General features: G+C 40.9%; 2 protein-coding genes across 5 annotated transcripts in view; both read right to left on the minus strand.

Annotated features, from left to right (window-relative positions):
* Positions 1 to 18,909, minus strand: part of exoc3 (exocyst complex component 3) — a 32,504-nt gene extending 13,595 nt beyond the window's left edge. The window contains exons 1-4 of the mRNA XM_072560602.1: positions 18,737 to 18,909; positions 11,645 to 11,811; positions 8,757 to 8,976; positions 2,038 to 2,719 (exon numbers count right to left, since the gene is read on the minus strand). Of these exons, the coding sequence (XP_072416703.1) occupies positions 2,038 to 2,719; positions 8,757 to 8,976; positions 11,645 to 11,788 (1,046 nt within the window). The 5' untranslated portion in view covers positions 11,789 to 11,811; positions 18,737 to 18,909. The remainder of the gene's footprint in view (positions 1 to 2,037; positions 2,720 to 8,756; positions 8,977 to 11,644; positions 11,812 to 18,736) is intronic.
* Positions 18,910 to 19,999: 1,090 nt separating this feature from the next.
* LOC140464944 (aryl hydrocarbon receptor repressor-like) overlaps positions 20,000 to 27,515 on the minus strand; it is a 193,465-nt gene continuing 185,949 nt past the window's right edge. For all 4 annotated transcript variants that reach the window (XM_072560604.1, XM_072560605.1, XM_072560603.1 and 1 more), the window contains 3 exons: positions 26,535 to 26,641; positions 26,088 to 26,229; positions 20,000 to 25,247 (listed from right to left, as the gene is read on the minus strand). In XM_072560604.1, the coding sequence (XP_072416705.1) occupies positions 24,032 to 25,247; positions 26,088 to 26,229; positions 26,535 to 26,641 (1,465 nt within the window). In that variant the 3' untranslated portion in view covers positions 20,000 to 24,031. The remainder of the gene's footprint in view (positions 25,248 to 26,087; positions 26,230 to 26,534; positions 26,642 to 27,515) is intronic.

A 27,515-nucleotide genomic window follows, 5' to 3' on the forward strand; every position in this document is an offset into this window, starting at 1 on the left:
GTGTATCTACACCTAATGGACTGCAGCAGTTCAAGGTGGCAACTCACCATCAAATTCTCAACAGCCTCTCATGATGGAGAATAAATACTGGCCCATCCGTGGACGGCAATAAACTGAGGGGTGTGTAGGTTAGGTTGATCTTAGATTAAGATAAATGCTCGGCACAACACTGTGGGCTGAAGGGCCTGTATTGTGCTGTACTGTTCTTTGTTCTATGCCCACATCCCATGCATGAACAGAAAAAAAGCATACAAGAACAAATTCCAAAGGCTAGAATTGAGTCCCCTCAAGTATTGATGAATACAGTTGATTAAATGGAGATGCTTTTGATTACAAGGACTTGAAAGGATCAACAGATTTATAAAAAGACTCTCTCCAATACCTATGTTCAGTGGCAATAATGTGTACAACAAATAAAATGCAGCAATTCATTAAGCCTCCTTTGAGAGCATCTTCTATGACCAAGGAGTACAAGAGCAATAGACATATGGAAACACCACCACTTGCAGTTTCCTTTCCAAGCTACACACTGTTCTTGTTTGGGATTACATCACCATACCTTCACTGCTGCTAAATCAAAATCCTGGTATTCCCATACAAACATTACTATGGGTTTACCTGCCCCAACTGGACTACAGCTGCTCAAGAAGGCAGTCACTACCACTTTCTAAAGTCAATCAGTCACAAACACCACCCTTGCCGGCAATGCCCAAGAAGAAAAAAATTTTAAAAAAAACAAAAAGGTTCCTCCAGTAGAAACTCTAAAGCAATGGTGAAAATAACTTTAAAATTAGAGTTAGGTTGTTGTCAGGTAGAACATCTTCACAATAGGCTTTAAAGCTTGTTGAGGCCAGGTAAACTGGAAAAAAAATCAGGTGAGATTAATATTTTTATGTTAGACAAGGGTATTAAGAATATGGAACAAAGATAGGTATATTCATCATCTGCGTGCAGAACAGACTCAAGGAGCTGAATGCCCGACTCCTATTCCTACTTTCCCATGTTGCATCTTACTTGGTGTTTATTTTGACTATTATTTTTTAATCGAGTTTACTGCAATTTTTCTTCATTGAAACAAGGCAGGGTAGCTGAAAATCAGTACAACGAAAACCACAAGGATTCCTAAAATTCTATTTAAAATACAGCTTTAATACCTCAGAGTCAAAAATACCTCATGAGACAATATTTGTGATGAAGTCTGTCTTCTTGGTGTCAACTGGAATATTTCTCTCAGAAAATGGGCTACGCAAGCCTACTTTGTGTTTTCAGATTTTCATGCCTTCACTCATTCCTACCTCATACACCTTCTGCAACTATGCAGAGCATGCCAAAGTTTCATCACAGTTAACACGTTTGCTTTATTTCATGTTGTTTTCACGTCAGCTTCAGGCTAACATTACTTATCAATTTTTTTTAAAAAAATTACTGTCATTGAAGCATAAAGTTAATGAGCATATTTTTCCATTTTCCTTCACGCTTTTTTATATTTCCTCATGTTTCTTTTTTAAACACTTGCAAGATCTTTCAGTTTATCAATAACATTAATGGTTCTCTCCGTATATACTGGCTAAAAATATTTCCAGTCTTTCCAGTTATGTCAAAAAGACCTTCAGTAAACAAACTGGGTCAACCTGTAATAGTGCTGAAAACGTGTTGCTGGAAAAGCGCAGCAGGTCAGGCAGCATCCAAGGAACAGGAGAATCGACGTTTCGGGCATAAGCCCTTCTTCAGGAATGCCTGAAACGTCGATTCTCCTGTTCCTTGGATGCTGCCTGACCTGCTGCACTTTTCCAGCAACACGTTTTCAGCTCTGATCTCCAGCACTCACTTTCTCCCCAACCTGTAATAGTGTTTGTTGAATGCGTCTACATATTTCTGCTTCCGCAGTGACTTGCCTCTAATTTTTCTTCCCTACTCCCAATCAGAAAATGTTTATCTCTTCCAACTCCCCGATGACAGGTCAGAATGGGAGCTTACCAGTTCAGGACAAATCACATGAGAAAAATTGCACTCTTATAGCCCATGTTAAACTCTTACCTGTGGTATGTATTTAGAACCCAAGTCAGAAGGGAAACAATTTCATTGGCCTCCAAATCCTCAGAGGCAAGTTCCTCTACACGCGCTATTAGTCCCTGGTGATACAAATTCTGAAGAATTTTGAAGATGTTGTAATGAGGTGGAAAACATTGCACCATCAAGTTCTTCATGACTAACAAGTCCTCAAGAACATACTTCCGCAAGAGCTCCAGGTGACGCACAAGCCACATTTTGTCTTGCTCCCGTGTATCAGACTGACTGGCTTCAATCCGATTGGCAACAGTCTGTTCCAGCACCGTAAACAACTTGGCTTTCCACCGTTTTGGTCTCCCAGGTGGTATGAATCCTGTTTGCTTCTGACGGTCAAGCATTCGTTTATCAATTTTTTCCTCTCTCTCAATTATTCGAATCACTGAAACGAGCTGGGCTGGGTCACTGCGCACTGTTACCGAAGCTCTTTGCACTAGCATCCAGATCTGCTTGCCCATTTGCTCAGAGAGGTTTTGCACCTCAGTAAAGTAAGCCTGGATGAGTTTCATATCATGTGTGTTCTTGCTGTCCATGCGGTACTGCTCATACATGAGGTCATCACGGGAACACTCAAGATCCATGAGTTTTCGGTGCGCTGCAAGTAGTTCTCCTCGTTCTATCAATTCACAGGCCTCTTGCACAATCTCTGGAACTGTAAAACCAATTAGAATGTTAATTGAAGTACGGTTATTGCCCCAACAGTAATATTGCAAAACAGTACTGTAATACCAATAGTGAAATAATCGCTTCACTGCTCATCATTGCAAATAATGTTATGTTTTACAAACCCTTTACAAAGATAGTGACAAGACAGGTTAGAATAAATATTTTTACACAGAATATTAAAGGTATAGTCCATTGCATCTATTAAGGAAGAACTATTTTCTGAAGTCAGCAATGACATGATGATCCAGACAGCTTCTTTCTGTGCTATAGGTTTATATGCAGGTTTAAAAAAAAATGTTCAAACACCACACATTGAAACATCACATTAAATCCATTCCCAGCGGAAGCACACCCTCTTGCTTACAAACAACCTGCATGTTATTTCATGAGTTTAGTGATATTCCCCAAGGTTTCCGTCTCATTCTGCTAGTACGCAATGGAAGGGGATAGAAACAATTGCTCCTGTATACAGAAAATTAATTCACAATTCTTTAAAAACAGAAGTAATTCTTCTCCACTGGGCTACACCAATGTCTGCATTAAATGCACAAGATCTTTTCTCCACCCCACAAGAAACCTGCCAATTCCAAGTTTCTCCAGTCAATTCTTTGTAGCTATGTTTCGAAAGATGAACACAGATGAATACAGCTTGTTGCAATGTCACAAAACTACTTAAATACATTGTAAAACCTAAATTTAAACTCCTAACCCCTTGCCTGAGAGTGTATATTAGTGTAGTAGGGGTGGAAGACTTAAACTTGTAAGGAAGAATGATGGGTTGACTAATGGACCTGGTTTTGGAAGTACCAATGAAGACAAAAGAGAGGTGGGGAATTGCAGAAAAGGAAGTGAGAAAAGACTTAGGTGTTGACAGTAGACAAAGAAATGGTCAATGGACAGTACACAAATGAAGTGGGTAAACCTATATGTATTCCTGATGAAGGGCTTTTGCCCAAAAGGTCAATTTTCCTAATCTGCTTTTCCAGCACCACTCTAATCTCCAGCATCTGCAGTACCCACTTCTGCCAAACCTATATGTATGTAAATACACAGAGGATAGCGAACAAAATTGGGGAAAAGGAAGCAGAAATTGCTCAAAGTGTTCCATAAAGGTTTTAATCGAAACAGGGTGTGTAAAAGGTACAGCAATCCTGGTCAAAGATGGCATCACAGCCCTTGAACAAGATGTAGTTCCTGAATTAAAATCTATATGGTTAGAAGTGAGAAACAGGAAGAGAACGGTGACATTGTTGAGTATTTATCATAGACCTCCAATAAAGGGAAGAAAGTAGAACAAAGCATTTGTAGGCAGATTACAGAAACTGCAGGGCAAGTTGGTGATATCAATTATCCTAGGATAGACAGGGAAAAGGTAGTGTGCGGGACACAGAAGGGAGAAAATCCTACAATGTGTGCAGGAAAATTTTCTGGAACTGTACATTTCCTATCCTACTAAGGAAGAAGCTGTACTGGATCTGGTCCTAGGAAATGAGCCAAGCTAAGTGGAGAATGTCAGAGTGGGAGAACATTCGGGAAATTGCAATCATAACATAGTTCAATATAAAGTTGGAAAAGGATAAAAATCAGTCAAAAATTAAGATCCCAGACTGGAAAAGGGTAGATTTTAAGCATCTAAAATTAAACTGAAGCAAGTGGATTGAGAAAGTATTTTGATGGATAAAACTGGATGAAAAATGGGAGACATTCAAAAGAGAGATACACTGAATGTAAGCAAGGGCGTATACCCATGAGAAATAAGAAGTGTCCAAAGCTGAAGTACCCTGGATAATTAAGGATATTGATGACAAAGTAAGGAAGAAAAGGGAGCCATATGATGCATACCAGAATAAAAATAGTAACAGAAATCAGCAAAATTCTCTGAAATGCAGGAAAAAGGCTAAGGCTGGAATAAGGGAGGTCAAAAGGAAGCATGAGGAAAGGATGGTAGGCTGTGCTAAAACAAATTCTAAAATGTTCTTCAAACATATTAATAGGAAAAGATTACTGAAGGATAGAGTGGAGCCCATAAGGAACAAGAAGGATAAGCTGCTCACTGAAGCAAAGGGTATGGCAGAGGTACTAAATGATTGCTTCTGTCTTTAGGCAAATGAGAAAATGGTGACAATGGTCCATTGAAAATATAGATGTTCTGCAACTGAACAGTATAGTGATAAAGAATGGATGTTGAAAAGGCTGGCAGAACTCCAAGCAGACAAGTCACTAGGCCTCAATGGGATGTAAACGAGAGTGCCAAGAGAGTTAAGGGAGCAAACCACAGAGCCGTTGACAGAAATTTTCCAGGCCTCTCTGAGCACAAGATTAGTCCCAGGGGAATACAGGATTACAAACGTGACACTGTTGTTTAAGAAAGGGGCAAAGGGAGATCCAAGATGGCTGCGATCCAGTAGGTCTGCCCTGCTGAGCTCTGCACCAAACCCAAAGTCGTGCATTCACCCTCCCTTTCTTATCCATTGTTGTAAATATCAGTAGCTTTTGATCTCTAGAATTGCTGTATGTCAGTTTAAGTGATTAAGGAAACTGACTAAGGGAAAAGGACAAGGCTTGCGACCAGCAGGGCACTCCCCTGCAGTTTCGAACATGCCTGCGACCGCAGTGTCGGCCTCCACAAATGCCCAGGGAACTGACCTATGGAAAAAAGCCTGGTTTCGGAGTTCGTGAAACTCTGAGAGAAGATCAACTCAGCGAGGGAGGAGACCCAGTCCACACTGGAACCAATCTTGGCTATGCTGCAGAAGCACGACCAGGAGATCCAGTGTCTCTGGCAGCGTGTTGTGGAGGTGGAGCAGCAAAGCACGGCTTCCAAAGTCACAGCAGAATCCTCAGCGGGTCAGGTCCAGGCCCTGGAACAGCAGGTATGGAACTTAGCAGGGCAGGTCGACGTCCGTGAAAATTGAGACCATCGGAAGAACATCCACCCGGTCGGGCTGCTGGAACAGAAATGAAGCGGCCAGCGGGTCAGCTTCTTGGAGCAATGGCTCCTACAGTTTTTGAAGCTGGAAGTCAGGGCAGGCTGGGTGCAGATCGAGCAGGCCCACCTATTGCAACTCCAGCACTATAGAGGCAAACAAATGGTGCCAGGAGCTTCCAGAGCATTGGGGAAGGATCCACGGGCTCTGATATACAAAGGATCACGAATTATGTTTTTCCAAGAGTTTTCTGCGGCCGTGATTTGCAAGGGGAAGGCCTTTGACGAGGTAGAAAGGAAGCTGAGGAACTTGCATATTCAGTACCCTGTAAGCTATCTGGCAATATTACATTCCAGCCACTGAGGGTCCATGTTTAATTTTGACTCACCAGAAAAGGCAAAGGACCACCACCTCCCCCCTCCCCCCTAAAATAAACTGACTAGGTCAAATAATATGGACAATAGAGTTCATTTTGTTTTCTCTGTAGTTTGCCTAGTTTACCTGGTTTTGGGGTTTTAAAAAAAAATTTGGGGGTTCCTTTTTTCTTCCTCTTTCTCTCTTTCCCCTTCTTCCTCTCCTCCCATTATCCTTAATTTTTCTATCCTATCCTTTCTTTTCATTTCTCTTAGTACAGAATGGGCATGAAAAGGTTCCCCACCTCTGGGTTAGTGGGTAGCATGAGCGCCCCCTTTGGGCAAGTGAGAAAGTCTCCTCTTATTTGTGTTATATATAGAAGAGCCTCAAACCTATTGGAGGAGAAAGTGAGGACTGCAGATGCTGGAGATCAGAGCTGAAAATGTGTTGCTGGAAAAGCGCAGGTCAGGCAGCATCCAAGGAACAGGAGAATCGACGTTTCGGGCATCAGCCCTTCTTCAGGAGGGAGGAAAGTGTGTCCAGCAGGCTAAGATAAAAGGTAGGGAGGAGGGACGTGCGGGAGGGGCGTTGGGAATGCGATAGGTGGAGGGAGGTCAAGGTGAGGGTGATAGGCCGGAGTGGGGTGGGGGCGGAGAGGTCAGGAAGAAGATTGCAGGTTAGGAAGGCAGTGCTGAGTTCAAGGGATTTGACTGAGACAAGGTGGGGGGAGGGGAAATGAGGAAACTGGAGAAATCTGAGTTCATCCCTTTTGGTTGGAGGGTTCCCAGGCAGAAGATGAGGCGCTCTTCCTCCAACCATCGTGTTGCCATGGTCTGGCGATGGAGGAGTCCAAGGACCTGCATGTCCTTGGTGGAGTGGGAGGGGGAGTTGAAGTGTTGGGCTACGGGATGGTTGGGTTGGATGGTCTGGGTGTCCCAGAGGTGTTCTCTGAAACGTTCCGCAAGTAGGCGGCCTGTCTCCCCAACATAGAGAAGGCCACATCGGGTGCAGCGGATGCAATAGATGATGTGTGTGGAGGCGCAGGTGAATTTGTGGCGGAAATGGAAGTATCCCTTGGGGCCTTGGAGGGAGGTAAGGGGGGAGGTGTGGGCGCAAGTTTTGCATTTCTTGCAGTTGCAGGGGAAGGTGCCAGGAGTGGAGGTTGGGTTGGTGGGGGGTGTGGACCTGACGAGAGAGTCACGGAGGGAGTGGTCTTTTCGGAACGCTGATAGGGGAGGGGAGGGAAATATATCCCTGGTGGTGGGGTCCGTTTGGAGGTGGCGGAAATGACGGCAGGTGATACGCTGGACATGGAGGTTGGTGGGGTGGTAGGTGAGGACCAGTGGGGTTCTGTCCTGGTGGCGGTTGGAGGGGTAGGGCTCAAGGGCGGAGAGGCGGGAAGTGGAAGAGATGCAGTGGAGGGCATTGTCGACTACGTCTGGGGGGAAATTGCGGTCCTTGAAGAAGGAGGCCATCTGGGTGGTACAGTTTTGGAACTGGTCCTCCTGGGAGCAGATGCTGCGGAGACGAAGGAATTGGGAATATGGGATGGCGTTTTTACAGGGGGCAGGGTGGGAGGGGCTGTAGTCTAGGTAGCTGTGGGAGTCAGTCGGTTTATAGTAAATGTGATTTAAGTGGGAAGGAGAAGTACTATATTTCTTCGAATGAATTATGAATAATTTGAATGAAATGCTTGGAAGGTTGGTATTCAATAGAAACTTGGGAGCTGGATATATATTTAAAAAGGAAAAGCAAAATGTTTCAAGGCAATAAGAAAGTGCACTTAATTGGCAGCTCTTTTAAAGAGTTAGCACAGATATGATGAGCCAGCTGGCTCCGTTTTCTGTTGTATGAGTTTATAATGCAGAAGCACTTGCAGATTAAGTACCAAATTTGTGGGAATATTTATTCTTGCAAACAGACAGTAATTTGAATAGCAAGTTCCAAAGGTTCACTTAAACCATAAAAGCCTAATGGATGCCAGTCTCAGTTTATGTTCCAATATATTTAAACAAAGTTTTATAATATCCTTGTAATAACAGTGCAATACTTTGTGGAAAAGTATATATATACTACAGGGGTCGTTCTGCTAAAACGTGATTACAGTACCGACACTTTAAAGAATGATTCTATAACATGGGGTTGCACAAGAACACAACCATCATGTTTTACCTGTACGAGCGAGTTTTGAGAAGCTTTGTAGCTCAGGTTGAGGTTCTGGATGTAGGTTTGCTCACTGAGTTGGAAGGTTCGTTCCTTCATTAAGCTTCATCCAGAGGCTCACTGATGATGTTGCCTAGTATGGTGACGAAATGTCTGAAAACGAACCTTCCAGCTCAGACAGCAAATCTACATCCAGAACTATCTGTACTTTTATCGCAGGAAGATCAACTTACTTGTCAAGAGTGATTTGTTCTCTTCTCATTTAAGATATCACTGTCGCTTCAATTTAACGCTGACACTATATCTGAAAATTATTTTCATAATTTTGAATGATAAGTAATTATTTTCCAGAGGATGAATTACATTTGCTCATTGGTGTCCATCACAGCACGTCTAGATTTTGTGCTTTACCATTACTAGTCAATCATCTGAGCATCACAGACAGGAATTCAACATCAAGTGCACTCTTTAGTTGAAATTGGGTTATGTTGAAGGGACCAATTTTGCCAAGATTTTCCTATGAGTCTAACTTCTCATTCAAGGATTATCAACTACCAAAAATACAAAAACTGAAATTACCTGAAAAAATATTTTTGAGGTTTTCTACAGCAGCTGCCAGTTGGCTGTGCTGAACCACAGCATCTTTCACATCCTTCAGGTTCTCTATAGTATTAATGCTTTGTCTCCAGTCCTTGCTGACATCTGCCAAGGAATGCTGGATGTCTTTAACATCATTCAAGGCATTGTGAAGCTGGCTCAGCCCTGTTCGCACTCCATCCAACTGGGATTGGATGGCTGCCTGAACGACAATTCAAAAGCAATGTTTATAAACATAGGAGAAATGCATACCCAAAGGTTCCTGACTGAAATGCTGACAACTTGAAGCACTGCTCATGTCATATCATTTGCTGACCAACAAAGTTTTATCATTATTGTTATGGCAGGTTCATTGAATTTGGTTTAAACTATACACAAATACATGATTTTCTTTTTCTCCCTGTTTATATGTGTAGACTAAACCTTTCCTCCATTCAGTTTGAAGATCTGAAATGAGGATGCTTCCTTTCTGTGTGAAGGGTAAATGTCAACATGGACAGGCTCAAATGAATGGCTAGATCCATGTTATAACATCTATATACCATTTGTGGGCAGGATTTGGATTACAGGACATTAAATGTCAATAATCCAGGGAAGCAAAAGGTATGGCAGATGCCTAAAAATAAAATTAATTTGGTCACAAATTGAGAATTTAAGACAGCTAAAAGTAATATCAAGAGTTAATATTTTCAATAGAGTCAGAGTCATTCAGATGTACAGCATGGAAACAGACCCTTTGGTCCAACTGGTTCATGCCGACCAGATATCCCAGCCCCATCTAGTCCCACCTGCCAGCACCCAGCCAATATCCCTCCAAACCCTTCCTATTCATATACCAATCCAGACGCCTTTTCAAAATGTTGCAATTGTACCAGCCTTGACCACTTCCTCTGGAAGCTTATTCCAAACACATACCACCCTCTGCGTGAAAAAGTTGCCTCTTGGGTCTCTTGCATATCTTCCCCTCTCACTCTAAACCTATGCCCTCTAGTTCTGGACTCCCCAACCCCAGGGAAAAGGCTTTGTCTATTTATTCTATCCGTGCCCCTCATGATTTTTATACACCTCTATAAGGTCACCACTCAGCCTCCGACGCTCCAGGGAAAACAGCCCCAGCCTATTCAACCTCTCCCTGTAGCTCAAATTCTCCAACCTTGGCAACATCCTTGTAAATCTTTTCTGAACCTTTTCAAGTTTCACAACATCTTTTTAATAGGAAGGAGACCAGAATTGCACGCAATATTCCAACAGTGGCCTAACCAATGTCCTGTACAGCTGCAACATGACCTCCCAATTCCTATACTCAATACTCTGACCAATAAAGAAAAGCATACCAAACACTTTCTTCACTATCCTATCTACCTGCGACCTTCAGCTATGACCCTGCACTCCAAGGTCTCTTTGTTCAGCAACACTCCCAAGGACTTTACCATTAAATGTATAAGTCCTGCTAAGATTTGCTTTTCCAAAATGCAGCACCTCTCATTTATCTAAATTAAACTCCATCTGCCACTTATCAGCCCACTGGCCCAACTGATCAAGATCCCGTTATCTGAGGTAACCTTTGCTGTCCACTACACCTCCGATTTTGGTGTCATCTGCAAACTTACTAACTAGATCTCTTATGCTCACATCCAAATCATTTATATAAACATGATGAAATGTAGTGGGCCCAGTACCGATCCTTGTGGCAACTCCACTGGTCACAGGCCTCCAATCTGAAAAACAACCCTCCACCATCATCCTCTGTCTTCTACTTTTGAGCTAGTTCTGGATCCAAATGGCTAGTTCTCCCTTTATTCCATGAGATCTAACCTTGCTAACCAGTCTCCCATAGGGAACCTCAAGGGTCCTTGAAAGGGCTTTAAGGTAAACTGGTAAAAGCAGATACCTGAAGCATTATGTCTATCCGTACAATAATTTAAATAAATTACTCAATGGTAAATTTGAACTCTTTCATTTAAAATATATTTTAATTTCGTAAGAAACTCCGATGGTACATTGACTTTAGTTTACAAGTTAGGAAAGGGAATTAGTTTAGGAACAGAGATTAAAAATACAACTGATATCTTGCAGAGAATGAGGAAATGGAGTCCTTTATAATAGCTATTTTATTTTAAGATATGTACATTAAAAGTTTTGCATTTTTATTTACTTCTATAGATGATCATAGAATTAGTGTGACTCAGAGCCATTATGTCACGGGAGATCATTTTACCTATGCTAGCTCACTAAAGAGTAATAGTCAGTCCCATTCACATTTCATTCCCATAGCCCTGCAAGGTGATTTTCCTCAAGTTCCCATCTAACTTCCTTTCAAAATTCATTGATATGCTATGCTTCCAAAACCCTCATAGGCCGCAAGCTTCAAGTCATTAGCCTTTGCTGCATAAAAGTTCTTCCTCTCATCCTGCTGCATTTTTTAGCCAAACTTTAAATCCCTTGTCCTTGTATGATCAGCAAATTGGAATTTAAGTTGATTAATGGAAAGTTAATGTTCCATTATAAATGATCGGGTCCACATTAATTTAGTTTGTCAAACTGCAATGACAGTGCCATCTGCAGTGGAGTCACTACAGTGCAGTAACTGGAACATGTATTTAGATGACAAGCTTAAATAGGTAGTTTCAAATACGGATATATAAAAGATTGAGACAGTGAATGACTTTTAAATGTGAAGTGAATTATTTCTTTGCAACCGTTCCCCACTTTTAACTTGAACTCGTCTTCCAATGTGCAACACAGGAGAATGACACTTTCGTAGGCAAGTTACTGCTTATGTGACATGAAGAAAACATGTCAGGAAGTGCCTCCTTTGCAACGTGCAGATCAAAAGAAAGAATAGCTTTCTGCCCTTCCAACATACTAACCTTTAGCCTAGCTTCAACAGAGGCCTTCTTCCGAGCCTCCCGTCTACGGTACTGCTCCACTTTGTCAAGCTGATCAGGTCGCTGCAGCATCCCAGCCACTCGCTGGGCAGCTGTCCACACAGCTTCCCGGTCCGTTTCTTCCATATTCACAATGTTTACTGTAAATCCTATAAAATATTAAGTGGATATTTGAATAAATTAACATTTAAATACTTCCTCCCCTGCCAATTTAATAAGTATTAAATCTTTGGCTTAGGACACATTTTAAATATTTTGTTTTAATTTATATTTTGTCCAATCTACCATGTTTAATTATTTAGATAAGTTCCTCCCCGTTTGTACAGGCAGACGATGGAGGCAACTTTGTAATCGTGTGGGATTTTATTCTTAAAAAACAATGAAAGAACCACTGGAAATCAGAAACAAAAACGGAAATTGCTGGTAAGCCTTTATTCTGTTGCTTTTAACACATTAATTAGTGCTATGATGATTGACCATCTGGCCAGAAACGTAGCCTGTCACTTACATACAGGTACCAACAGACAAGCCATGCCCGACAGATAGATGAATCTTAGCTGGGGCTTTAGCTAAGCCCAGTAATAGATTCAAGGATTTGGCTGTACCAATATGCAACCAAGCTGTCTGAACTCAGATTACAATTGTCATTATGATAAAAAAAGTCTTCACAATATTGGAAACCAACTTGATTTCCTAACATGAATTGGAGCTTATGATGATGACTTATACACGTAGTTAGACACTTTCCAAGCAATCCGATTGTACATCACTTCAATGGTGGTTTGCAAAACAAAAATGGTTGCAGAAAACCTTACAGGCTTTTCGAACTCTCTAACCATCCACAAATTGAATACAGGCTTCAAGATGACTTTGTCTACACATCATATTAAGTTGAAGATGTCTTCACAGATTGCAAAGGATTTTAAAAAAATATATAAAATGGCCTAGCTGCTCCACTTTCTCAAAGAGCTAATGAAATCTTGCCACTTGCAATCAACTTAGAGCCTCTGTTGGATGGTTTAGAAGATGAAAGGAATAAAAATCTTGTTTCCAAATTTAGGAGGAATATATTCTTATACAGTAAGATAGCAAATTAAGAATGATTCTTGAAGGGATTTGCATGCAATAAGTTGATGCATCCACCAATCCTTTGCCGTTACAATTTTTTACTTTTTTTTTGTACTTGGTGTCACAGTATAGTATTCATTGCCAGTGGTTAGCTGGATGGCTGGTCTGCAATGCAGTGTGATGCTAACAGTGTAGGTTCAACTGTTCCACTGACTGAGGTTAGCATGAAGGACTCTCCTTTCCAACCTCTCCCGTGCGGTGACCTTCAAGTAAAGCAACCACCTGTCTCTCTCTCTCTCTAAGAGAGGAGCCGTATGGTCTAGTAGAACAATGGTGTCTTTACCATTAGATATGCCATTTCTAATCATATGATAAATCACAAGATCACTGTGCATGCTGGAACCTGTATAGAGTCATACTGCAAGGAAACAAACACTTTGGTCCAACATAGGAAGAGAGAAAAGCTGCAGATACAGTCAGGTAGACAGGTTAACTCCAGGAAAGGTAGGAGGGGGAAGGCAGGTAGTGTAGGCATTTTCTGTGGCTATCCCCATTTCAAACAAGTATGCTGTTTTGGAAAATGTAGGGGGTGATGGACTCTCAGGAGAATGTAGCATGATCAGCCAAGTTCCTGGACCAAGACTGGCTCTAATGCAATGAGGGATACATTGGGTTCCAAGCGATGAATTGTGATAAGAGACTCTCCAGTTAGAGGCACAGACAGATGTGTCTGCAGTCAGCAGCAAAAATTCAATGGTGTGTTGCCTCCCTTGCGAGGATCAAGAATATCTCACAGAGAGTGCAGAATGTTCTCAAAAGGAAGAGGAACCAGCAAGAGGTCATTGCACACACTGGAACTAATGACATAGGAAGGGAAAAGGATGAGATTCTGAAGGGAGAATATAGAAAATTAGGTAGAAATTTAAAAAGGAGGTCCTTGAGGGTAGTAATATCAGATTACTCCTGGTGCTACGAGCTAGTAAGGGGAAGAATAGGAGGATAGATCAGATGAACGTGCAGCTGAGGAGCTGGTGCAGGGAGGAAGGGCGCACATTTTTGGATCATTGGAATCCCTTCTGGGGTAGAAGTGACCTGCACAAAAAGGATGGATTGCACCTGAATTGGAAGGGGAATAGTATATTGGCTGGGAGATTTGCGAGAGCTGCTCAGGAGGCATTAAACTAGTAAAGTGGGGGGTGGGACCCAATGAAATAGTGAGCAAAGGGATCAATCTGAGACTAGTACAGTTGGGAAAAGGAGCGAGTCAAATAGTCAAGGCAGGCAGGAACAAAGCAAAAACCAAGGTAGGACTGATAAATTAAACTGCATTTACTTCAATCCAAGAGGCCTACAGTGAAGGCAAATGAACTCAGGACATGGTTAGGAACATGAGACTGGAATATTATAGCACTGACAGAAACATGGCTCAGGAATGGACAGGACCGGCAGCTTAATGTTCCAGGATACAAATGCTATGGGAAGGATAGAGAGGGATGCAAGAGAGGGGAGATGGTGGGGGGCATTCGTTTTTTGTTAAGGGATAGCATTTCTGCTGTACTTAAGGACGATATTCCTGGGAATACATCCAGGGAAGTTATTTGGGCGGAAATGAGAAATAAGAAAGGGATGGTCACCTTATTGGGATTGTCTTATAGACACCCTAATAGCCAGCAGAAAATTGAGAAACAAATTTGTAAGGAAATCCCAGTTATCTGGAAGAATAATAGGGTGGTTATGGTAGGGGATTTTAACTTTCCAAACATAGACTGGGCCTACCCATAGTGTTAAGGGTTTAGATGGAGAGGAATTTGTTCAGTATACAAGAAAACTTTCTGATTCAGTCTATGGATGTACTTACTAGAGGTGGTGTAAAATTTGGTCTACTCTTGGGAAGTAAGGCAGGGCAGGTGACTCAGGTGTCAGTGGAGGAGCACTTTGGGGCCAGCGACCATAATTCTATTAGTTTTAAAATAGTGATGGGAAAGGATGGACCGGATCTAAAAGTTGAAGTTCTAAATTCGAAGAAGGCTAACTTTGACAGTATTAGGCAAGAATGCATCAGTGATGTACATAGTCAATAGAAAGGTAGCGTTATTATGACATTCCAAATATCTTTTACTTTAACAAAAATTTTATCTAACTTAACGCAGAAAATATTGTGACAACAGTCTGCAATAATTTTACAATATACAACTTTAAGATGGCGCTTCCTTTAGCAAAGCTAATACTTAGGTGCCACTCTAAAAATAATTAATATATCTTCTTTTAAACAAATAGCCCTGCATTGGAGTAGGTCAGCCAAAGTAAAAGATAGGAAGCATTTAGAGGGATATAGGCCAAGTGCTGGCAAATGGAACTAAATTAGGTTTGGATATCTGGTGGGCATGGCTGAGTTGGACCAAAGGGTCTGTTTCCATGCTGTACATTGCTATAATTCTATGACTCTGAGTTCGTGCCAACCAAATTTCCCAAACTAAACATACTGGTTCCCATTTGCCCAAGTTTGGCCCATACCCCTCTCAACCTTTCCTGTTCATGTACCTATCCAGATAGGAAAATTCATTTACACCAGTACTTTTAGTCTTTAATACACCTTCCATGATCTACTCAAAACTTTAAACTGCTGACTGCACTACCACAATTGGCAATTTATCCAAGTTTTATATTTATTATATCTATCCAATGCTGTCCCAAAGCACAAATTAAGTTTGAAAAAATAACACACATATTTGCACAGAGCATTTTTCTTTAGCTCATGACAAAAGTTTTATCTAACTTAATGCAGAAAATATTGTGACAACAGTCGGCAATAATTTTACAATATACAACTTTAAGACAGTGATTCCTTTATTAAAGCTAATATCTAGATGCCACTCTAAAAATAATTAATATATTTTCTTTCAAACAAAGAGCCCTGCATTGGAGTAGCTTAGCCAAAGTAAAAGATATTTGGAATATCATACTTACTCTACCTTTCTATTGACTAAAAGGTGAAATCTGATGGCAGAAAAAAAGAAATATGAACAGTTTTATATAGGTTGGAGGGGTCCCCATTGTGTTACTGTTCAGGTAAGTATTCCTCTTCCAAGCTTTGAATGTGTCGTGATGCACTCTTCCTCCTTGCTATGCATAAATCAGGACATCGCATGTCATCTCCTCTTCAAATTCATACTTTACCTACACTTATAAACTGTGGAATTTAGCATCTTTCTTCCTGAAATCTTCCAGCTTTTAAGACCCAAGCTCCAAATCAATAAATCATTAGTTCTTGATTTATCATTTTATCTCCTGCCTTTCATAATCTTGATGCTGCAGCACACCATAGACTTTTGCCTGTCAACAGGATCAAGTAACACGTTTAAACAATACCTTAATTGGATGATTAACCTCCTTTTACTATTTTTGCATTTGTAAATTAGAAATAAAAAAGCTGCCAACTCAGGCATTGGATTAAGATGTTATAAACTATTTCAGCCTGATGAGTTGCATTCCAGAAAGGCAGTTGGCAAAGAATAGAACTGGAGGCAATCTTAACACAAAAATAAACCTAATTTAACAACAGTTTTAGTTTGATAGGTCCATTGGCTAGAAGTTCCCTCCTTATACTTTCTTTCAAAGTTGATGGAGATTGGTTTAACTCAAACATTTCCAAGGTCATTTGGCCAAACACTATCCACTCAATGTTTCCAAACTGATAGGTAAAGTGAGAAGCCAAAGCTCTTCGGAGGTTACCCTGACCTGGCAGATAGATGAATTTGACATCTGTGGTAACTGGACCATTCAGATAAAGCTAGGCGGTGACTGGACTGAGTTGATTTCCAGAGATCAATTTACTGCAGAAAGAAAGTATATAAAAGAATTCTGAGGGGACATGATCTGTTCAAAGCCGATTTGGGACCATTCCACAGACAGACATACCTTACAGGATAATAGGGCTTGCAGAGGAGCCAAGGCCAGATGCAGCACTGTCTCCATGACTTGTCCTACCTGCCTATCTTCTTTTCCACCTATCCACTCCACCCTGTCCCCCCCCTCTCCCGCCGGCCTATCACCTTCATCCCCTCCCCCACTCACCTATTGTACTCTATGTTACTTTCTTCCCACTCCCACCCTCCTCTCATTTATCTCTTCACCCTTCAGGCTCTCTGCCTGTATTCCCGATGAAGGACTTTTGCCCGAACATCAATTTTGCTGCTCCTCGGATGCTGCCTGAACTGCTGTGCTTTTTCAGCACCACTAATCTAGAATCTAGTTTCCAGCATCTGCAGTCATTGTTTTTACCTAGTTGATTTTAGCTATGCTGATTGGCACAACCAGGGAATGATTATGGGGAGACTAGTCTTCCACCCAGAGCAGAACAGTGACACGGTTTTGTTCCTGTTACTGTTCATACAAAAAGGATGTCTCGAGTCTTACTTATACTGCAAAAAATATAACCACTGTCATCAATAAGTATTATTATTAGAATAATTTTGGAATTTGGGATAGGGTGTTAAATGACACCCAGAATCCAGACTTTTCAGCATACACATGACTGATCTTTATCCATTTTTTACACTAGAATTAGCTTAATTGAAAATGTGTGTTCAGACTAGGTGGCTGCAGAGTGAGAAAGAAACAATATGCTTTAAAGTTTGACCTGAATCTGTTGAACAGTGTAGGCATATGGAACAATAGTGAAGTAAGAGTTAGAGTCAGGATTATACTTGCTGATAGAATAGGGACATTGAGGAAGACAGTTAAGTGGCTGGCAGAAATACTCCACGACTTTTAAAAAATCACATTGCTACCAAGAGAGAAAAACCTGTCTATAGCAGGAATCAACTTCATATTATGAAACATGATATGTTCCCTATAACAAACACTATTACTGATTAAAAATGGTCCTGAAGAAGGGCTACACCCAAAACGTTGACATCTCCACCTCCTGACACTGACTGGTTTGCTGTGTTCTTCCAGCCTCCTGCTGCCTCCTGTGGGCAGCATGGTGGCACAGTGGTTAGCACTGCTGCCTCACAGCGCCAGAGACCCAGATTCAATTCCCGCCTCAGGCGACTGACTGTGTGGAGTTTGCATGTTCTCCCCATGTCTGTGTGGGTTTCCTCCAGGTGCTCCGGTTTCCTCCCACAGTCCAAAGATGTGCAGATCAGGTGAATTGGCCATGCTAAATTGCCCATAGTGTTAGATAAGGGATAAATGTTGGGGTATGGGTGGGTCGCGGTCGACTTGTTGGGCCTGTTTTTATTTTAAGTCTCAGAGTGTTAAACCAAAGCTCGGTTCACCTGTTTAACCAGCTCTCAAATAAATATGTCCTCCTTTTGGTATTTCTTGAGATACTGGAACACAGTGCACCACAATAGGAAACTACAGCCACCTGACCAAGACTGAAGGATAGCAAGAGCTGGGTTTAGATTTTGACACAACCTCTTAACTGACTCTTTACAATAACAGTTCTTTAGGCTATCAAAAACATTTGACAATTACTGTATGTACAGGTAACCTTCCAACATTTCGCACACCTCCAGTTCTAGGACAATAATAAATAAAAACACAGTTGAATAATAACACGATGGCGTGGGGTAGCAATGGCACTGGCATCAGGACAGTGAAGGGAGCCAGTCCGAGATCTTGAAGCTGTAATACTATCAGTGCCAGGGGTTTTGCAATGATTGTTATTTGACAGGCCCCGAGACTGCAATGAGTCGCATTGTTGTATTTGAGGATTTTAGGCTGAGAGCCCCAAATCACAAGCACAGGCTCCCACAGCCCCGCACTAACATCTACCCAGATCCAGCGACTCCAATGTCACTAGACCGCACTCTGATCTGAGACGAAACGAACCCAAAACTGCAAAAGGTCTCTGACTGTCCGTCCCTGGGAAGGGAATAACACCACACCCCGGGCTCCCCTGACCGTTTCTTGCTTTTTGATGCCTCTCCCTACCCCCGCGCCGCAGGAACAGGCCCCGGGCCTAGCACCACCCTCACCACTTCGGCTCCTCCTCACCTGCTTCGGGACAGCGGCCTCTCGCAGCGCCGGAGGGAGGGCGGGAAAGGCAAGAACGGAATGGAACGGAACGGACATTCAAACCGTGCCCCGCGACGGCACCAAACTCCAACCGGGCAGGATCGACGCCACACCGCGCCGCCCAATGGGTAACGTAGTCCGCTCGGTCTCCCGGGAACTACACAACCCAGCATGCACCGGGGTTGAACAGGTACTTCCGGCTAGCAGATCGGGTTGACGTTTGTCCTTTGAGTGACAGCAGGACTCCATTCTGTTCTGCATTAGACCATTTAAGACATGAGTGAGGTGTGTCTAGGGCAGCCTAAAGCTGTGGCAGCAAATAGAATCTATTTAAATCAAAGTCTGTATACGCAGCAAAGTGAGCCTAAAAAGATCTCTACAAACTACAGCAAACAGAATCTAAATTATAGCAAAGTATGTTAATAGGTGCTGTGAGTTACATAAGAACTAGGAACTGAAGTAGGCCATTCAGCCCCTTAAGCCTGTGGTGATATCAAAAAGATTGCAGCTGATCTAAGTGCCTTAATTCTACTCTCCTGCCTATTTCCAATAATCCTTGGCCCCCTTGTTGATCAAAACCCTATCTAACTCAGCTTTGAATGATCCAGCCTCTGTTTCTGTTTGTGGAAGAGATTTCAAGGATAATCAATTTCTGAGAAAAGTGCACAAAAGCAAGGCGTTTAGATTGACAGAATTTGACAGAATTGACATAGTTTGTCCTCAGCTGGAGTTGCGGAGTTCAACCAGTCTGCACCACATTTTCCAGAGGATATGAAGGCATAAGAGAGTTCAGAAAAAGATCATGAGAATGGTTCTAAAGATGAGACACTTCAATTATGAAGGACCATTTCTGCTGGAGAGTAGAAGGCTGAACACAGATCTAATAGATAAACTCAAAATCATGGGCAATCCAGCCAAAATAGTCAGGGAGAAACTTTCCACTCATGAAGAAATAGGGAACATAAGAACATTGTCTTTGCTTTTTTTATTAATTATTTTAAAACTATGTGGTTCTGGTATAAGGTACCCTGACTGAGATTTTGGCAAAGGTTCAATTGAAGCATTCACTAGAATTAGACTATCATCTGAAAAAGAAAAATATGCAGTGCTTCAGAGACTATGCCAAGAAATGGCACTAAGTGAATGGCCTAGAATTTACTTTCATCATTTCAAACGAACACTTGCCTATCTTTAGTGCTTTGTTGAGGTGTGTGCTACTTGCATCAACATCGATACCAAGAGTTTTTGACAAAATCTGTACAAATACTTTATTGCAGGTTATTTTTAAACAAATATTTACAATGTTTTGTAATTACAAAAAAAAATTAGTGCACACTGCAAAATGGCAGAACATGAAGGATTTTTCCATTGTCTTAACATCTGAAAACACATTCATTGGCGAAACTGACAGCTTTAATTGTTTTCCTGACAGATCCACACAATCTGAAAGATAATAAGGAGGATTTTCTTCTTTGTATTTTAATTAAGGAAAAATGGAAATCAATGATGTAAACAATATTATAATGAAGATTTTATGAAGTTTAGTTTTTGAACAGAAACTATCTTCTCAAGCTTTAGAAAAACTCAGTTGTTGCATCTATATTTCAAATTCTATGTTAAAAACCTAATATTTGCAAAGATCTCCTGTTATTATTTCAACATTAAAAATTTGTCCATACTTGTACTGGAAAATATGGCAATACCATGTATGGTAGTGTATAGAATGATTTTACATATGGAAAGAAAAATAACAGAGCTTGCATTTATATCACACTTATACAATGTGTGGCCATTCCAAAGTTCTCACAGGTAATAGAATACTTTTGAATTGTTGTCACCGATACGATGTAGAAAACATGGCAGCCAATCTATGCACAGCAAGCTCCTCCAATCAGCAATGTAATAATGAGTACATAATTTAGTGAACTTATTTGAGGGATATTTGTTGACTTGGACTTGGACACCAGTTCCTGTTTTCTTTGAAGGACTACTATGAATCATTTACATTTACCTGAGAGGCAGATGGAGCCTCAGTTTAATGCCTCACAGGTCATATCCATTTAAAGGTGGAGACATAGGAACCTATCATGGAAGTGAACAGGAAAGGACAGAATGTATGATGTTAAAATGTGGACTGAAATACATTGTGTTTTCCCCCATCTGAAAACAACATTAGGTTTTGACTGTATGTGCGCAACATTAAGATTGACTAGCATTGAATATAAAATATAATTTAAAAACTTGCAAAGGATCTCAGAAATATCTCCTGGTACATTAACTTCTAAATAATGTAATAGGAATTGCAGAACAACTTAGAACAAAAATCTTGCTGTCCTCCTAAAGGGAAGTCAGGAGGGAACAAGTGCTTAACAGTGATAGGTTTGAACTGCCAAAGACTGATTTGTCTTAGCAGTGGGTTTATGAAGTTGGCTTTAAGGCAACTTGTTGAAACAGAGAAATAGTTACCAGCAATACTTGACCTACAAGTGCTTTTCTGCTGTAATTTGCACCACCCCAAAAGAAAAACGTTAATAGACACAAACAAAAGCAAAGTATTAAAGATGTCACATATGAAAACAAGATTGCCGTTTTGTAAATAAATGTTGCTTTCTGTACATTATTGCTGTTTTTATTTTACAAAGATGAGCAGCAACATTGACAATGTACTTTAGCAGTTCGTAAACAGTGATGGAGAAGTGCTTGTTCTCAAAATTTTATTCTTTTAGTACTTGATTTAATTGACATTCTGAAGGAGACAACTCACAAGTAATCATTTTTGAGACAACAAGCGGAGAGAATTATATTAATCTTCACAGGGAAGCCATTTGAATTAAAACTCAATGTTGGGATCATCACAATTAATATTGATGGATTGAATGATGTTAAATGTCTCCTAGTGATTTACTGAGGTGAAGTCCCTTTAATCTTGCAGTGATTACGTCACAGGTGTAATGTATAAATGCAATGGGAAAAACATTGCCAAAAAGGAAATCTAATTTCAAAGTTAGCTGTAGACTTTTACATTGATATTCTTATGTAGATGCTATCAGAATGATGTCCTGTAAATAAGAATTTAATCAAATGTGATGCTCCTATTTTATTATGTCAATGAAACAATTTGATGTGCCTGATTTCCTGTGATTTGTGCCTGTGTTTCCTGATTCTTATGATTATGACACATCTGGACAAAAGAAACCACAATATTAACTTGGCAAGTATTTAAAATGTTATACAAATGCAAACATAAAAGATGAGGAATATGTTTGCAGGCACCTGTGGCTTTAACAATATTGCTAATGGGATGTTGGCATCATTGGCAAGGCCATAATTTATTGCCATTCCCTGATTGCTTTGAGAAGGTGGTGATACAACTGAGTATCATTAGGAGTTTGTCATGGTCTCTTCCAGAGCACAACAGAAAGTCTGTTATGAAATCACGCACGGAGACCACACTGAACAAAGGTGACAGGTTTCCTTCCTGAAAGGTCATCAGTGTTTTTAATGATAATCCAACAGCCACATGGTCACATGATATGTAAACTTTATGGAGGTACAGTCCAACAATACAGCCATTATACTACTAAGGCCATGGGTAGAGTTTTCTACTTGGGGTCAGGACCTTGACATCAGGATCAAACCCGGATTCCAAACCTGCATTATGTAAGGAAAGGTCACTGATTTTGCCTTGATTCTAATCAATTAGGGGCTTGAGAACATACCACCAATTAACAATGGTGGGTGGGCTTTTAAAGCTAAAGAACCAATGATATACCCTCCAGTACAGAAGAAGCTGATGAAGGAATAAAGAGGACTTTTCAATTTGAAGAATATTCCAGTTGGCCTCTGGTCCAAGACATTAATTGGGCTTTTAATGATCCTAACTATCTACCACCCACTTGCAGGTGGGTAGCTGATCCACCCCTGACCAAGCATTTACAAAAACTGCTCGGGGATAGGATAATGCTGGTAAGCTGGCATGCCAGCTGGTGGTTCAAAATGATGCCATGTTCCTGTTCTATAATGGGGTGAAAATCCTACCCCATGATCTGCTACAGAGCGGGTTTGAACATGAATGAATGGGCACAGGCCCACAAACAATAGAAATTCAATATAAAGATGATGTGCATCTCCATACTCTGATATTCTATGTGTTGGATGCAACAACATGAATTTATATTGTCCCTTTAATGCAAAAAGATGTCCCAAGATAGTTCATTTTCTTTTTTCAATTGCAAAAGAACAGGAAAACTCTCTGCACATTATTTTGTTTGCAATAGCACATAGTTTGCAGAAGAACACACATAATAAGCAAAGTAATTTTATATTAGATGATTTAAAATGAAAAAAGAAATAAGGTCCATGTATGATACAGACAAAGGCAGATCCTAGGTTTAACCTGAGTTATACCAGTTATGCATTCCAGGATTGTAATTAACCTGAATATAGTCATTTCAGGTGAAATACACCACATTTATCCATGTTGCTGCCCAATGCCCTGGTGCTGGAACACTGTGGATATCAGGTTCAGACTAGATAAGGCTGAGCTATATGGTGGATCAGCCATTTCATAGACTGATATCATGAAAAAATGATTTGGACAAGATATCAACAGCAGAAAAGTAGACAATTGTCTTAAGGACACGACCAGAAACTCAATGGAGGTGAAAAAAAAAGAAATTAAATGTTTTTGTATAGACAACATAAAGGCTACATATCTTTTGACCAAACAGTTGCCCTAATTTTAATCCATACACTCAATATCCCAAATTAAAATCAGAGATTTATTCCATTCAACTGGAGACCATGACTTGAAAATGTAGACCCTAAGTTTTGGAATTTCCCAAATGCCCCACTGACTCTTTGCCTCTCTAGCTCTCTCTTCCTTGACAACACCCCTTAAAGCCTCTCTCTTTGGACAAGTTGTCCCAATATCTTTTTTACAGGGCTTAGCACCAAATTCTGCTAATGATGCTTTAAAGTGCTTTGGGATGTTTATTATTTTGAAAGCACTGTACAAATCCAAATTGTTGTTCTACCTGTGGATTCCTCAGACATAGATATCAAGTATCTCAATGTATTTCATGTACTCCAAGACTGTTACATTCATACACAATACAACGGCATATTATAATGAAAATCTTCATACAAAATTGCAAAATAAATGGCGATGGGTAATACATCAGGGGTTACAGCAAAGTAAATATTTTCATTAAACATTCTCAGAGCAAAGGCATTTTGAAATAAAACTTTAAAACAATGTCATTATTAAAAAAATTACAAATATGTGTTCTGTGTAATTTTATGAGTCAATGAATTTATCAAACAACTGGGCATATTTCTTTGTAAGCTTGTCTGTGTGTTGTGTGGATTGTCACAAGACCAGGGAGGAGAGAGTGAGGGTTCTCGTTTGATGACTGCGTGGATTAGGTCATGACCTTTGAACTGTAGCGGTATTTTGTGTGTCTCCTGACTCAAGTCCTTGTCCTGGATAAGACGCTGTGGGAAGGCAATTGCCTGCAAACAGTCTACGGGTTGATCATGGCGAGTGCAACGGGACTGAGCAGCGCTCTGTGGACTGAAATGAGCCATGTCTATGTCATGTTTCAACAGTCGGTTGTGGCTACATGCGCTGCCTGCCATCCATAGGCTGCTGCCCTTGGCCACACTGGCTCTGCAGAATGGGGGTAGCAAAGAAGTCTTCAGTTTTTCGCAGGGTGGCAACTGCTCCAGTGTATTGGGATCACACTTCACCTGTGGCTGCCCTGGGAAGCTCGTTGCCATTTTTTGCCCAACCTCTCCGGTGTCAGCCCACTGATGACTTGGAGATCCTAGTGGCTCATCCATTTCATTGTGCGAGTCAGGACTGTATTCACTTTTGATGTGCACTCCCAGAAATACTTCTGCACTGTTGCAGTACCCCGCAGGGTGCTCCTTTGGCCTGCCAGCCACAAAGGTGGCATCTTCAGACTTACAGCTTTCAGACGGGTAACCATCCAGGTTAGTGTATGGCAAGCTGCCATAGGGCTGGTTCTGTTGCACCTCTTCGCCAATGTTCCTGAAGCTCTGGGATATATTTTGAAAGCTGGTGACCTGGGTGCTACCCCTGAGCCGGGGCTCGGACAGCAGTCTACTTCTACCACAGAAGGGTTTGGCCTCTCGAACAGGAATGTTACTTAACCTCTCCATTTGTTTTGGTGGCTGCAAATTCGAGAGACCTCTGGAGTACTCTGGGCCCCATAACTCATCTGCCATGGTAACTTTTGGACTCCTGGGAAATGATGTGCAAAAATTAAGTGGTTCATTTTGGTTGACACCACTGTCACTTCTAATGGGTTCATATTTCTCCTCTCTTCCTTCTTTTTCTTCATATAGATGTTTCAACTGCAGAGGTGTTTCAGTGCAGTTGTTGTAGACTAGTCTGTTGGCACTGGCAGTCTGGTCTGTATTTGATTGGTTCCTCAGATGGTCCTCTCTGGATCTCTCTGCATCCCTGTGGAAAATGAGAAACATTACTACACCCTGCACTTGAAGATCATCAACTATGAATCCAGACATTCACCATCTGCATTAACTTCAATTTGAAAGTGGCTGTTTATAGCCTTTGTCTGGGCAGAACCAATTGGGATTACTCCCTCATCCACAGCTTATTACCGTGCACTGAATACAAGAAGAAAGCTCTGTAGATTATATTACATTACAGATTAGATTACATTACAGTGTGGAAACAGGCCCTTCGGCCCAACAAGTCCACACCGACCCGCCGAAGCGCAACCCACCCATACCCCTACAGTTACCCCTTACCTAACACTACGGGCAATTTAGCATGGCCAATCCACCTGACCTGCACATCTTTGGACTGTGGGAGGAAACCGGAGCACCCGGAGGAAACCCACGCAGACACGGGGAGAACGTGCAAACTCCACACAGTCAGTCGCCTGAGGTGGGAATTGAACCCGGGTCTCTGGCGCTGTGAGGCAGCAGTGCTAACTGCTGTACCACTGTGCCGCCCACGTACCACCGCGCCGCCCACAAGAAAATAGGATTATGTTAACAATCAAATTAATAGATAAATGAAACAAGATAATCCTCTTCTAAATTAGGTAAGATTACAATTGATACTGATTGTAGTTTAAATACAGTTGCAGATAACAAATTGGCAAAAATTCTGGATTACTCAGGAGATCTCAGAAATGTAAAGATGAATCTCCAGGATGCTTCTGAGAGCAACATTGGAGGAAAGCAAAAATGTAGATTTTAATATTAAAAACAACAAAAAAAGATTAATAGTCAGTGAATGACAATAATACAAAAACTGTAAAATAAAACATACTTGATTTCATCTTTAGGTGCTGTGGCATCTTCTGGAGTTTTGTTCCTGTAGGGCAGATGGCCATTACTTTGAAGCCAAACCCACTGGCCTTCCTTTGTGAGTACTCTGAAGACTCTGAGGCCCTTTTCTTCAGCATTCACCACTGTTTGTGAGAACATAAAACATTTTCTCAGAATAATATTTGATCAGCTTTATTCAGTTTAGCCATCCTGTGTCTAATCAAATTGGAAAATTTAACACCATTGATTGCGGAGTGGAGTTTCTAACATACAACAACTTTATACTTGCCTAGTATTAAAAGATATTTCCAAGAAATATAATCGAATATAATGAAACACCTAGTCCCATTAGGATAGGTGATGAAAAACTTGGCAAAGACTAGGTTAAATGAGCAAGCTTAAAAAGAAGAGAAAATTGATGAATTGAGGTGTTTGGGGTGGAACTTACTTCGTATTTGGTTCTCTGCGCAGTACAGCATGTCTGTGAAATGGAGGTAATGGCAACCTGACCTTGCTCGGACCTCTGTGTCTGACCATCCTGCAGCTGCTTTGCCCCTGCATGCAACAAAGTGGAATCACTGCATCAGCAGAGGGTAGATGTTATATTAAAGTTGTATAACATTCTGCTTAAACCAGCATCTAGTGGACTGTGTTCGGCTCTGAACATTGCACCTCAGGAGCTAAAGGATTAAATAAATGAGAACACATTGCATAGGCTAGGTTTTCATATCCTCAGCTATAGAAGATTAAGGGATGTTTGAATTGAAATGTTTCAGATGATTAAGTATCCCCCCCCCACAAAGAGTAACCTTACAAGTACAGCTAGGATGCTGCATGTAAAAAAAGTCCTTAAAAAGCTAGGTTGATGTTAGCTCCATTGGAAATGTCAAAGCTGAGGTTACTACCATGCTGTAAGGTGTGTTATATCATTTATTTTAGAGTTTGGACTTTGATCTAGTGGTATGTGGGTTTTGATCTGTTGTAAAACAAGGTTTATGATCAACTTATCGAGCATTCTGGAGCCATGACTCTTTTAAACCTGCATGAGAGAGACAGTTAACCTGGAATGGTAAAGGGAATTTGTTTGCGGTGCAAGAGTTTTACAATTAAACAAAAAAGCAGTACCTTGATTTCGATTTAGAAAAATCAAGAATTGTTTTATTTAGGGGAAAAGCTTATAGATTGGATAGCTTTTGGTTTCAGTTCAGCGAAGTTGAAGAAAGATGTAAGAAAGAGTTTGTCCTCGAGAAAGGAATCAGTTTAGAACAATTAGGAAGTATGTACTTCAATGTAACAGTTTTAGTTGAAGACTTCAGACCAAAGTGTTTGGTTCGAACCCTGAAGAAGTTATTTGAAACTGAGAAAGTCGATGCTCAGTTGTGTGACTACTTGAGAAAAAGACTATCAAACTCTTAAGGCTGAGAATTGA

This window comes from Chiloscyllium punctatum, chromosome 41 (assembly GCF_047496795.1).
Source record: "Chiloscyllium punctatum isolate Juve2018m chromosome 41, sChiPun1.3, whole genome shotgun sequence".
Lineage (NCBI taxonomy): Eukaryota > Metazoa > Chordata > Chondrichthyes > Orectolobiformes > Hemiscylliidae > Chiloscyllium > Chiloscyllium punctatum.